At 45.5% G+C, this 14,071-nt stretch overlaps 1 protein-coding gene across 1 annotated transcript in view; it reads right to left on the bottom strand.

Annotated features, from left to right (window-relative positions):
* The window catches only part of MAGI3 (membrane associated guanylate kinase, WW and PDZ domain containing 3), a gene marked incomplete at its 5' end in the record, with an annotated part of 25,335 nt that overhangs the window by 8,405 nt on the left and 2,859 nt on the right, over positions 1 to 14,071 (bottom strand). The window contains 12 exons of the mRNA XM_009877671.1: positions 66 to 251; positions 804 to 996; positions 2,737 to 2,828; positions 3,372 to 3,525; positions 4,248 to 4,279; positions 5,281 to 5,889; positions 6,791 to 6,979; positions 7,597 to 7,691; positions 8,631 to 8,688; positions 10,604 to 10,683; positions 11,446 to 11,620; positions 13,117 to 13,326. Coding sequence (XP_009875973.1) covers positions 66 to 251; positions 804 to 996; positions 2,737 to 2,828; positions 3,372 to 3,525; positions 4,248 to 4,279; positions 5,281 to 5,889; positions 6,791 to 6,979; positions 7,597 to 7,691; positions 8,631 to 8,688; positions 10,604 to 10,683; positions 11,446 to 11,620; positions 13,117 to 13,326 — 2,073 coding nt within the window. The remainder of the gene's footprint in view (positions 1 to 65; positions 252 to 803; positions 997 to 2,736; positions 2,829 to 3,371; positions 3,526 to 4,247; positions 4,280 to 5,280; positions 5,890 to 6,790; positions 6,980 to 7,596; positions 7,692 to 8,630; positions 8,689 to 10,603; positions 10,684 to 11,445; positions 11,621 to 13,116; positions 13,327 to 14,071) is intronic.

Raw genomic sequence — 14,071 nt, 5'->3', positions numbered from 1 at the left:
GCCGGGCGCGGTGTGGGCAACCTCAGCACTGGCAACGCAGAGAATGCCCCGGGGGAGCCGCTTACCGCCAGGAGGGGGTTTGCTCTTCGAGGTGAGGATGACGAAGCCGAATCCTTCATTCTCCTTCCGCTGCAGACGGACATCGTAGACCTCTGTGGACTGCTGGCTTGCAAACTCTACCCGATTCAGCCGGGGAGAGCCGTTTTGTGCCAGAACAGGCTGTGACTCCTCCTCCTCTGGTTGCTTTTCCCCTTGCAGGAACAGACAAAGAACAGATGAGGAAAAACCAATACTGCTGTTTTACTAACTGACTACAGCAAAACTGGACACCTCAGCGCCAGCACAAGGAAACACTGCCTGCCTGGGAAAGTAAGGAGTGAGGTCATTAACAACAGGGTTTGGATCAAACAGAAATCTGACACAGGATCAGGCATTCAAAGCCCGGAGTGCTACAGAGGTGTGCGCGTTGCTGCGAGGGAAGCCTGCTGCACACTGGCTGTAGACAGCCAGGCAGAGTTGGCACTGTGCACACAGACTTTGTCAGAGTGATCTGACACCTTTTTATAGTAAAAACAACATTGTGGCTTTTCTGCACGCTAGGCGTACAAGATCTAGAGCAGAGATAGAGCTACAAGCTCCAGGCTGTTGCTTAAGGTAGCAGTAGCTGTATCTCAGATCATTCGGCTCCAGCGCAATAATTTTGGGCTTCTGAGCAGCTTTAGTCGATTCGATTACAAAACTGTGAGTGCTCCTTGGGCCCGACGCGCGTCCTGCGGTACCCCCTCGGACAGACGGACACGTACCACCAAAGAAGATCTTCCTCCGGACCGTGAGCAGCACCTGGCCGTTCCGTGCAGCGCTGGTCATCAGGTCCAAGACTTGTTTGTGCGACTTCCCTTTCACAGGGACCCCATCGATGCACATCAGCTCGTCCGCAGCCCGCAGCCGGCCGTCCTTCTCTGCCGCTCCCAGCGGGATTATGGCTCCGATATAAATCTGTCGGCAGAGCAGAGCCAGGGCGTCTGAGCGGCAGAACGTGAACTGAGCGGAACATGTAGCGGTTGGGACGCAGGTGAATCCAGGGGGATGAGGGCTTTGGGGAAGGTATTTTACAGATTATCTGTCTGTCCAATTCTAGCAGAAACACAGCCAGCAAGCGCACTTTGCACAAGCTGACTCAGTGGATACAATTTGGTGGCTCAGAGCATTCAGTAAAAACTTAAAAGTTTGGGGTGATTTTTAATCCTTACTTCCCTGACTTCTGGAAGTATCACTATCCCTTGAGTGTATCTGTCAAGTCTGCTAAAAAGTCCAACTTTCGACATAAGCATACACTGCGTACTTATTACATAGACGTATGATCTCCCAGATATTATTGAAATGAAAGCCTCTGTCACTCATTCTACTTATTCAATTTTTTGTAACTAAACCTAGGCCAGAGTGATTGGGGAGGAACTAAAAGCTTTCAAAAGAACTCAACTTTACTCCTGAAAAGCTGCTCAGACAGTTCCACGCTGGGAGGTTTTTCAGCGCACAGCTTTGGAGGATTAGATAATGAGCTCCACCAGCTGCACTCACTCCCCTTACCAATTTTGTCTACCCCCATCTCGCAAAGTGCTACTAAATATAACAGATAAAAACACCACACACTACTTCAAACGCTAGAACCGCACGCAGGTTAAATGGAAGATTGAGGACACTTGTGGGCAGTACTCTCTGGAGGTTAAGCAATGGGGCAGATCATCTGCATGCAGCAGGGGTGACACCAGCGCAACACTTACCAGCAGCTATAGCTGTTATGGAAACAAAACAACACAAATGCTACAAAGTGCAACAGAAGCAAAATTCTTTGGTTTCGCTCTTCCTTTTCTCTAAATGCATGTTAGGAAAAAAAAAATAAAAGGCTAGCACTGGGTCAAGCACTAGACCACAGCTGTGAATGGAAAGAAGTGTGTTCCTTAGCTGTAATCAAAAAATAATCGATGAGCATCTACTCCAAAAGCTTTTCCTCTTAACTTGGCAGCCGAAGGAACAGCCCCTGACACACGGTACAAGTCTTACCACTTCCTCCCAGAGAAAAACGTTGTCTTTTTGGAAACAGTCTCCTCAAGCCTGCTGGCAGAGCAGCCGGGTGCCCAAGGGGCTTCTGCGCCAGCATTTGCCTCCTGCCTCCAAGCCCATCTTTCCCCTCAAGCAGAGTCATCCCAGTCCAACTGCAAGAGCCCTGCAGGCTGAGGCCAGGAAACACGACGACAGAGGCGACAAAGTCACAACTGAAGCCAGGGTAAAGCAAACCAGGCTCTAGCTAGTATCCTTCCCCCCGCGCAAACAGCAGAGTTACGCTCTGACGCCAGCTGCAATGTAAAGCACCACCACCCCCCCCCTCTGCAGAAGAAAGCCAGTCTTAATAGGTTTGGCTTTAAGGCTTTCATGAAAACCCTGAAGTACCACTTTTTGTATTTTCTGAGCTGAGAGGAAAAATGGGGCACACAAAAGCCTGCAAGAGTGCAATGGAAAGGCTGTGCTTGTTTCCTAGAGACGAATCCACCAGAGCTGCCGCCGACCGACAGAACAAAATGCATTTTTAAAAATTCGGCAGGAGATCTGGTGGGTGAAGGGCTGCAACACAATCCCAGATCCTGCTTCATTTCCCTGGGCTGCGCTCGTGACAGGGTAGGGGGTCACTCGAGCAGTCACGCTGGGAGGTAACGCACAGGTATCCACAGTTTCACTTACGGGCTGATCTGGTCCATCCCCTCCAAGTACCCGGAAACCAAAGCCCGACTCTTGCTTTCGCAGGAAAACATCCAAATCTCTTGTGTTCGGAGCTAAGACAAAACAACATTTCAGACCGAGTAAGGAGCTGTCGCTGATTATTGGAAGATTATGCTTTGGTGGTGCATTTTGATACTTCCTATCAACAGCACACAGTAACCAGAAATAACCGTAAGTAACTCAGTGAAACCTTCAGAGACATTATTTTTCCAAAATGGAAAAATAAATTTTCAAGCAAAGGCTGAAAAAGGAAAGAGTAGTTTGACATGGTGGGCCAGGATGAAAGCCAGTCTGTGATACAACCAGAGGTGCCTTCGGTAAACTCTGAAATGGCCAGGTCTACTTCAGAACTAGAACATTCTTGAGACTGTTCCTGCAGTTAACTGTTTTATTGTAAATATGGTTGAAACGTGTCTTTTTTTAGAAAGGTGTTTCACAGTTCCCTCATTTCTGTATGAATTACGCATTTCTTTAAATGTTTTAGCTACAAGTGGTTACAAACTCAATACGAAAGGCAGAGTAGTTTTTACCACACATGACAAATAAAAAAATTCCTTCACGATTTGTTATTTCCAAGCTGAAGCTGATATACTCACGTTTGTCCTCATACATAGTCTTAGACTTCAGGTAAACTTCCGAAGGGTCCAGCTTAGGAGAGCCCGATCGCACAGCGCTGGGTGGGAATGGCATGGGCTGCGGGACGGGGTCGCCGACAGCTTCCAAACTCCCCAAACTGTCCTGCTTGTCCTTCTGCAACAGAGCCCACCCCGCCAAACCCCAGTGAATCAAGAGCTCACCCTAATCCCCGATTGGTTCTGCACCAAAGCAACTCCAAATGCTTGCTCTGGGCTGAAACCCAACCTGGGACACTGGAACGCTGCATGTGCCTGAGCACGTTAGCCAAAAGCATGAGCAGAACAGACGTTGCTGTGCCCTTTCCCCAGAGTGGAAGAACCCCCCCCGCAGCGATTTAGCAGTTTGACACTTCTTGCATGTTTACAAACACAAGAACTTGCCCTTTTTAACCGCATTATTTTGCCATGCTGCTTAATGCCACTGAACATCGAGCGCTCCATGGGAAGCTGCTACTGCACGTGGGCTGGAACGCCAGGCCCCGAGTCCCAAGTATTTTTAGCGCGCCCGCACAGAGCGCACTGACACGGGAGTCACGCTGACAGGGCCTGTGTCCTCAAACCGCAGAGATTTATGCAGATTTATTTCGTGCAGGCAGCTGTGTGCTTGCAAGGGACGGAATCTGCAAATCTTCTTGAGTGCAGTCTGTTTGAAGCGCACTGAACTTGTGTGCTCACATTATCCAGCGGCTGGGATACGACTTTGGTACTCGAACATCAGGAAAAAGACAGAAAAAGAAGCTACATCTACATCCTGGTAGCGGGGGCTACAATGCAGTAACCAAAACCCCCCGAATATTCTCCATCAGAAACAAATTTAAACACATCACCAATACTCACCCCTTTGGCAGTTTTAGTAGGTGAGGGTGGACCTGAAGAAAACAGAATGTAGAAAGCAATTTCAATGTTAGGTCAGCAAAAGTTTAAACAGCACTAAGGCAATACAGCCACCTCCTCCTGGGTTGAAAATTATAACTGCTTCTTCATCAGTCATCGTTTAAACAGAGAAAAGCAAATTCTCAGTTGACCAAAACCATCACTTCAGAGAGGTCTCAGATTAGAATTGCCAGCTGCACAATGAAGAAAAATCATTTCTCTTTTTGCTAGACACTGGCCAACCAAACCCCACATTGGTTCACTGAATATGGAGATGTTGTGAATTTGTCTGCAGGACTTTCACTCGCTGCCACAGAAATCTAATTATCTCCTTAGCTGATTAAGGAAGAGTAGCATTTACACAGAAGACCTGAGGATTTTTGCCAATGTCGACGAGTGTTTGAAGTGCCACTCTCAGGGCTACAATAAAAGCTTAGAGGGACACCAAGCAGCCACGTGTTGCTTCGTAATTCATTCAGCTGCTTCTGCCAAATGCATACCATCTACTTGTCAGTTTTTGGGGAGAAAATGCATTCTGGTCTGAGCCTGACAGTCAATGAAGAGGTATGAATATGCAAATGTGAAAATGAGAATTTCCCTGGTATTTCCAGTGATCAGCTCCACCTCCCCGCTGATGCTTCCTCCCGCGTCCCGCAGTCTCCCCTCCATTACAGCTCCAGTTGTTGGAGCCTCAGAAAACTCCATCCATCATGCACTATGTGCATTATGCTAGAGACAGCACTTCTGCTTTAGCACTCCCCAGACACTTGGAAGAGATAGTGCATAAACAGATCATAATAAATTTTTGGAAAAAAACCCCAACCTAGCAACTAGCCCAAATACTCGGGGGTATACATTACACTTAGAACATAATGGCTCAGAGATATAAGCAGCTGCTACTTAACTGTCAAGACTGGATGCGATTTAGATATCACGCTAAAAGGGGACTTGTAAAAGCACAAAACCGTCTATGACAACTGTGAATTTACGCATGTACCTCCTCTTAAGATAAGCAGTGGCACCTCTGCTCCTACTGGAAACTGCTTCAGCACCTCCACCACCTGCAGATGGGTCAAGCTCTGCACGTTCTGATGGCAAATCTCCTTGATGACATCCCCCTTCTGAAGGCCTTGGCACCACTGGCTGTCTAGAATCATCTTCACCTTCTGCCCCGTAGGACTGTCTGCAATGGCGAAGCCAAAGCCTTTAGGGCCTTTGACGAGAGGAATGGTGACCAGCTCTGGCTGAGAGCCTCCTGACGACGCAAGCGAGATCCTCTGCTCGGCCGCGTCCACGGGAGGGCCGTTCAGCCGACCATTGACCAACATAGGACCCATTTTTCCATTCTGGTCCAACACAACTGCTCCTGCTATTAAATCTTGGCTGGTCACACAAACATCTCCTTTGGCCACCGGCGGTCCATTGATAATAGGTGTGGCTGTCACTATGTCCACCACGGGGTCTTCGTTGTCGTCAGGAAGAGGATAACCACGACACAAAGTCATGCTCACGAACTGATTGACAGGAACGAGCTGAAACATCTGGACAACATCTGCATGGGTATGGCCAAGGACACAACTTCCATTTATGTCTACAATGACATCACCTGTCACAAAGGAAAGTTCAACAGGGTCAAAACCTAGAAGAACACACCCACACCCAGCCAGCGCCGTGCCGAGGCCGAGGACAAAAGCCTGACTGGAGGAAATCGTGGTGCAGTCCTCACAGCCAACGACAGACGGTAGCTGGGCTACTACCTCTTGGCTATCTGTTGTCAAAAAGCATAAAGGATTTTCTCTTTGCATTTGTTCTATTTCAGCTCAGAACACAGTGTGCTAAATATATAAAGTTTAATCTGCAGCAGATTTAAAAATGATACCGTACAGCCAAGGGAGATGAAGCAGCGCATGCACACAACTGCAAGCAGATGTCTTCTACTTTAAATCATATTGTACAGCATCCTAAACTCAATCCAGGATAAATCGGATTTTTTTTGAGGGGTCCTATGTTTATTTTAGGACTGGATGAACTTAAACTAGGATTGTGCCCACACACGTTCCTTTGCAGGTACTCTCACCCCTCTTGTTTCCTCACTTGTCCAGGTCATATAGCTTTGCTTGCTCATTCCTCCTGCATTTTTTTTTGCAATTTTAGTATTTGGCGTTATGATTTTTGGCAGCAGCAAGGCAAAACACAGATGAGGATTCAAACACGCTATTTTTACTTTACATATAGAGAGGGAACAAAAAACACTCTGCAGGCAACTACAAAGTCAGAAGTCTTAGCTAAAGCAGAACTACTGAAATCTTCAAAAGCATTCTCAAAGTAGATTTGTACCTAGAACATTCCCAATTCCCCTTTTCAGCCTGCACACATCTTTCACAAATCTGAAAACCATTTGACTTAGCGAGGTGTTCATATGCAGAGTCAGGGCATGGAGTCACCTCAGCAGCAGTGCTCCCTAAAAGCACCACAGGAAATGGAAGTTCAGAGAAACAATTCTTGACCTGGTGCAATTCTCCCATCTTGTGCAGCGGGTCCGTCTTTTAACACATTCTTCACCTGGAGAAACTCATCAGGTCTGTCCCCTCCGATGATCGTAAAGCCAAAGCCCATTGTACTTTTTTTCAGCGATGTCCGTATCAGGGCTCCTGTAAGCTGGGAGGGATCTCTAGTGAAGACAGACTTCTCTGGTCCTGTTGAGTTACGGAACAGAGAGACACAAAGGAAGGAAGCCGGGGTTAGTTTTAGCAAGTTCTGTGTTTGTGCAGTTTTTCAGGTGTCATAAAGGTTAATGACTTGTTTGGTTAACATCAGTTAACCTCTGCAGCACCGTTACTGAGTAAAGCAAACAAGATACTGTTACACCACTTTAACGTCCAAGCTAAGTGAACAGAAAAGTTTGAAGAGTTTTTTCAAGACTGTGGAACAGAACAGAACAGAGCTGAAAACTAAAGCTCCCACCTATGATCCCAGTTTTACACTCTAACCCTTGAATATCAGGCTTAAAGTAGATCAAAAGCATAAAAATTCAAGGTGGTTTTACCTGCAGCTTCCAACTGGCTCTTCTAACCCTCCATATATTCACAACCAGCTTCAGAACGATCAAAATTATTTTAAAGCTTCTTAGGATCTCGGTTCAACTCTATCATTAAAGAAATCACTGAAAAACCCTGCAGATCTGGGAGGGGAACACCACAACGGCTAGCAAAAATATAAGGCTAACACCTTGATGAATTAAACAATCGGTTATTTATGACGCACACTTGCAGATAAAGTTATCAGTGACAAAGAATGCAATATTCAGCGGTACCTGACTTTGAAGGGCCAGCATCAGCCTGTCCCAGCTGCTTTTTCCTTTTGGCTTCCAATACCGGGTTTTCAAACTGAGTTTTCTGGTTAATGTGACTGTAGACATACAAAAGGTAGATCAGATTTCAGCAGAAAACATGGTGCCTGTTTCACGGAGAAGACAACATCTACAAATATTTCTCTTTATTATCTCAAATTAATGCTCTGGAGGAACGAAAGATAAACTATCATGTCAACACTGAAAGTATTTTTGTTCTTGCAACAATTTGGTTTACTTTGAGAGCCAATACAATTTTACTTCCTATAATTATTAGGCAGAGCACACCCTCATTCCACTGCAAAATTTCAGAAGGTTGTAATAGCTGAGAGCTGAGAAAATCTGCTTTTTCTCTTGAGCCTATGTATTGCTTCCATTTACCTACCATGTTTACAAACTCAACAGAGTAGTGCAGCAGAGCGGAAAAAATCAGTAAGTTTGAGTAGAATTTAAAACTTGTGTTGGCTTTGCAAAGTCAAAAAATGTTAGCTCGTCCTCTGATGCCAACATTTTCAATTACTAATTTCTTCTCCACAGTTAAAGAGAAATTTCATTTACTCTGACCTGAAGGGGATTCAGAGGAGCCCTTGCAGCAGCTCAGCAGTTATTTACTTGGCTCTTTGGAGGCAGCAATGAGACGCAAGTTATTTTTGCTCTTTTACAGTTATCAGGTGCCACCGTGAAATGGAGTGACCCCATTTTTGTTAGAGCTAAGAAAAATGGCATCAGCTCACCCTCCTTAATAAACTGATTTGGTTGCTACTTGCTTTCCCTGCCCAAAAGAACCACACTCCAGTAAGTCAAGTCAGGTCACACCACGGCTCTTCCCGCACGGCAGCGCTGCGCAGCGAGCGCCATGTGTGCGCTGCCCCTGGAGCCGTTTCTGTGGCATATGCTCAACGCTTGCATCGCGCTACACCCCACACACACTGCGCACCCAGAGCGTCATTATTTTCTGCTCGATTTAAAACTATGTCAAATTAATAATTAGCACTTACTCAACATAATACGTTCCGTACTGAGGGTCTTCTATTTTTTCCCACCCATAAGGAAGTTCTGCAATCAGAAAGAACAAAATTCTCCGTTACGGTGGAAAACCATCTGCAAATATCCGAGTTCTGATGGAGGAACGAGAGGACAGATTACAGACTCATGAAAAATACAAGGGAATACAGGTCCTTCTTTTCTTCCCTCCACTTGCTGGAGGCTGGTCCTTCTACTGAGAGGACATCAGCCTGTTCCAGGGAACGGGGAGCCCTGTAACTCTCGCTCTTTGTTCCACTGGATGAGGAGACTTGTGTTCAACAAAACCACACCACTTTAAACATGTAATAAACTTACAGACAAGATACAAACTAACCTATGTAGGGTGGAAGAACCTATAAAGGGGAAGAAAAATACATTATTTAAAATTAATCTAATTATAAATTATTAATATGATTTGACAATTGTCAACTTTTTAAACCATACATTACGAATATGGTCGTGTGAACATGGGCTCCTGCCTCCAAATACAGCACAGAAGAGATCTATAAATGCCCCGCGGTATTCGCTTCCCAAGCTCGTGAAACCATGCACCTCTACTCCTCTGGTGCTTTCTGTTTGAGATCACCTGGCAGAAGTAATGCCACCTTTATTAGTACTTTTTATTATTTGCCAGTCCTTGTTTATTTTTTACTACTTATAGGTAACATCGGGGTACTTCACCGCATCCTGACAGTGTTTCAGTTTTCAGTCAACCTGACAGTGGCTCACATTTGGGCTGCCTACGTGGGGGAAAAATCACCTGTTTGATATAGGTACTGGAAGTTACATGTGAAAAGCTCCTTTTCATGGCAAATTCAGGATCTGGTAAGATGGTGCCCAGCAGCAGATCGTCACTGACTGAAGGTGATAAGCAGTTAACACAGAGGTCCAATTATTGTAGCTTTACTGTTCTAATTACCTCGACCACAGAAATTTCAATATTAGAATAACGGGCACAGTCAGATAGCTAGACATCTGAGGGCAGAAATTGCTACAGAATCCTGTCCGGGGCTGCCCTAAGTTTGACGGTAGCAGGGATTTTCCCAGCACACAACAGCATGTTCCCAATTATTAACACCAGCACCACTCCACAGGGTTTGACAGAAGACCCAGTGGGTCTATTCATCTAAATGCTGTTCATTTGGGTACCCGGTATCTCTCTGTTTAAAGGGCTCTCTTCCTCCCGCGGTGAGCTGCACATATGTTTAACAAGCAGCAGTACGCGCCCGGTGCTCCAGCTGGCCTCATTACGAATGCGTGGCTGCTAGGCCTGCAATTTAGGAAGACGACGGGCTGTTCTGAGTCTGCCTCGGCTTTTGCACCGTGTCGGGCATTCACCGAAGACAGAGCTATTTGGTGCTCTTCTCTAGCTGACTAAACCGCGTGACTACGCATGAATTGCGCGGATTGTCTGTCGGCCAGTCACAAACCCGACCGGTAAGGCTTGAAGAAACAGTGGGAGGAGTTGAATGGAGTCAAAATTGTTTGCCCTACTTATTCACTCAAATATTATATGGTGTCACGTGCAATAGGTATCATTAGCAATAGGTATTATGCTGGATCTTCTTCATTACTCCTCTATTCTAACACTTACGGACCTTTCCCTCCTCCTGTATTCACCCGCACGACAATTTCCAGTGTGACTGTCAGTAACATCGGCAGCTTTCTCCCTAGCAATGACAATCACTGCAACAGAATATCTCATTCTCATCTCAGGAAGGCAGATAAATCCTTGATTCAGTCAGATTCTACCATTCCAGGGAAAATATTCACAGTTTTATGTAGATTCCTATTGCCACCAAACTAGGGACACTCAGCACTCGCTGCCTGCTCCAGGTACTTGTGTTGGGGAGAAGCTTCTGTCACAGCAGTAACGGATCGCATCCAGCTGTGGCAACTCAGGCATCTATCAGCACAGTTCACAAATGAATTCTGAACATCTCACCTCCATCTTCACAGTCTTCAGGAGCTTTGGCTTTTTTGCAGAGCCGTGGATCAAGCCACGTGGTTGTCTTGGTGTTATGGCTGTGGAGCAGAACACACCCCGTTAGAAGAATAGAACTCCCTCAGACTGAAGAAACTTAGCTTTAACTTTTAAATATTTACTACCATGAGCAAACGGCAGCCTTTAGGTAACGTAACCTTTATTTGTGCCTCAGTCACATCATAAAGTGATAAAAAATGGCAGCAATGATGCTCAGAGGTACAAGCACACTGAGGACTCTCCAGGAGAGATATAAAATGTTAGAGGTACAAATATTCTCTCCCCTGCCCCCAAGAGCTCAGGTGGGAGTCTCAGCTCTTTCTACCTGAAAGGAAAAAACATTTTTAGCCTCTTCTTAAGCTTTGTTTCTTTTAGAAATTAAAAAATGAGGCTGTTTCACATGTGCACATATGAGCCACGACCCTCTTTAATTTGTGCTATTTGTATTTTAAAGCATGGACTCCCAGCCAAGGAACGCAAGCAGCAAAGAAAGAAGAAACAAGCTCTCAGATTTCAGAGAAATTTGACGTAATGAAGGTTTACGTTATGTTATACCTCACCTAGCAGTACGCACCCAGCTTTATATTTTGTGAGATACACACCTCACATTACAAACAAACTGACTTTGCATGTCGAGCCATAAGGAACGAAACAGTAGGAATATATTAAATTTCATAGAGCAACAGAATCAGAAAGAGCAGAAAAGAGACATAAGGGCAGCAGGCAGCTCCCTAGACTGCAGCTCATCAGGATCTCTGTCCTCTGAAGGGCACAGCAACCCTCCACACCGTCGGTCTACTCACTCGATGAAGTAGATCATGCCAGTGTCAGTGTAAGCCATCTCCCAGTTCTTGGGCAGTGGTTCCAGGGTTTCATCCCTCGACAAATAATTTCTGAAGTCCATGGCGCTGCTTGTCTGGTTGTAGCTGGGAACAGGTTTCATCCAGTCAGGAGAATCTGAATGTTTTTCTTTGTTTTCTGCAGTTGTTCAGGGAAAGTGTTACTATTTGTCAGATGTTTATCTTGTTTCTCACAAAGAACCACCCTCTTAATCTGGCGACGAGTGGATGTCAAACACGTCCCTGTATGTGATGTGCGTTTTTCCACTTTTTTTTTTTCAGCTATGAACTTTGAAAAGCTGACATGAAAACACTGAACTCTGCTCTTCCCCTGCCAAACAGAATTAACCTTGTATTATGTGTCTGAGCCTACGCTGAAAAATCAACTCTGGCAGAAATCCAAGCTGACTACACTTTGTTGCTGTTCCTACACAGAGAAGAGTGTTTGTAACAGCACCCAAACCCCCAAAAAATCCCACTACAAAAATTAATTCCTTGGCAGGGTTGCCAAGCCTCGGAGCAGCTCCCCAGGGTAGCAGCGCAGTCCCCATTCCCGGAGGGATGCAGAAGCCGTGCAGAGGAGGTGCTCAGGGACACCGGTTAGCGGTGACCTGGCAGTGCCGGGTTAAAGGTTGGACTCGATGATCTTGAAGGTCTTTTCCAACCAGAGCAATTCTGATTCTAAGATTCTACTAATATTCCTCAAAGTCCAGAATAAAACACAGAGAAGACCCAAACTGCCAATAAAACAAACACCACCCTCCTGCAAACCACAACAAGAAAAAGCTCCCAAAACTCCCTGCAGAAAACTTTAACCGCAAGCGCCCAGCCCGACCAACGCTCGGTCCCTGCGCCACACGCCTGTGCGTGACCTTCACCCGTCCACCAGCCTGGCCACCGGCCACTCCGTGCCGTGGTGCTGCCAGCCCGAAGGCAGCAAGATCAGGTCAGGTCTGGTCAATAAAAGTCTGTCTTAACCACTCACACAGAGGATCATCTGCAAATGCAATGTGACGCTTTCTCTCTGCCATCAGTTCTTCCCCCTCGAGATCAGTAACCATGACAGCGAAAGAGAGCGGGCACTCTGCCAAGCTCTGCAACGTCCAACTGGACACTGGTCCAGTCTCAACACACTCTGCTTTATTTCTCTCCACAAACTTCCCTTCAGGCAGTTTCAGGTTGTGTGATAATTCCCCTAACCAAAAGCATCTCAAAGTTTTGCAGTACGGGCTAGCGCTGCTCCTCAAACCAATGACTTCGTTAAAATCTCCTGCACACAAATTCAGTAATCTCCTCAAAATTAAACAATAACATGGACAGGGCATTATACGCTGAAAAAAAATGCGTTGTTGGATCTATTTTTCCTTCCTCCTCATGTAACTGGCTGATACCCAGCACTACATGTTCTCTACTGAGCAGCGCATTTTATGATGCAATTGCACATCTGGCTGGGAGAACAGCTGTTTCTTTTTAAAAGGTAATTTCAAAATCGAGTAAAAACACCAGTTTGAATAGAAATCCACCTTCAAACTTTACCAAAGCTAAGAAAGTGGTTCAAACAAGCACGAATGTTACGTGTACACTTTGGATCCATTCACACAACCCTGCAGGGAGCTTCTCCCCTTGTCAACCAACCTATCCCTCCGCTGCCATTAACCGCTTCCTTTTCCTCCTCTTCCTCCTCTTCCGGGAGAGAACTGTCCATCCTCTGCATCTTGCTGACGGATGTGGTTCTCTTCCTCTGTGACTCGGTATCAAAATCATTGTCAAAAAGAACTTGATCCACCGGATCAGGCTGAAAGGGGCTGGGCTCTGCTGGAGGCTTCGGAGTACCGTAAAAATTACCTGACGAGAGGGAAAAGGAGATCACTACAGCACCGACGCCTGCGGGAAGTGCCGGCGGCACCAGTGAACGTGTCACTGCCCACCGAGTGGTTTTGGTCAAAGACCTGAACTCCGGCTTAACTTCTTAAAGGAGACACCAGCACTATCACAGCCCAACCACCAGGCAAAATCTATTTATTCCTGCATCATCTTTTTGCCAACAATGCTACTGGACAGCAGAAAACAACAGATTTAATTCAGAATTTATATCCTGCTACATTTTCTAAGAGAAAGACATATTTGTTACTTTGCCTGGAATTCACTAATGCTCCATAAAGAGACTCAGGGAATAGTCCAAAAACAGTGAAAATCAATTGCTCTTACTCTACATACTGATTAACTGATTAAAAGAGTAAGATGAAGTAACAGAAGCACATTAAAGTAAAAAAGCAAATTAATTTTGTGTAGAAACATTGAGTATCTATTTACATAAAAAGTTATACAAAACTGATTTTAAAGCTACGGTCCTACAATTTTCTACAATAGACTTGCTAAACGAAAGTTGTTAAAACAGATTCATCTAAAAATGGTTTGTACTTGAGAAAAATAACCATTTTTACTTCAATATTTTAATCTATAACACAAAACTAGGATTCATCTGTTGTTTTCTGGAAAAGAATTTCAGCAGCTGACCTCTCTCTTGACTGCTCATATGATTTTTATTAGGGAACTGAGCACACAGCAAGGCAGCTTCCCAGAATTCCTG

This window comes from Apaloderma vittatum, unplaced genomic scaffold (assembly GCF_000703405.1).
Source record: "Apaloderma vittatum isolate BGI_N311 unplaced genomic scaffold, ASM70340v1 scaffold16501, whole genome shotgun sequence".
NCBI classification, from domain to species: domain Eukaryota; kingdom Metazoa; phylum Chordata; class Aves; order Trogoniformes; family Trogonidae; genus Apaloderma; species Apaloderma vittatum.
Note: the sequence above shows the minus strand (reverse complement) of the source record. Positions and strands in the feature narration are given on the sequence as shown.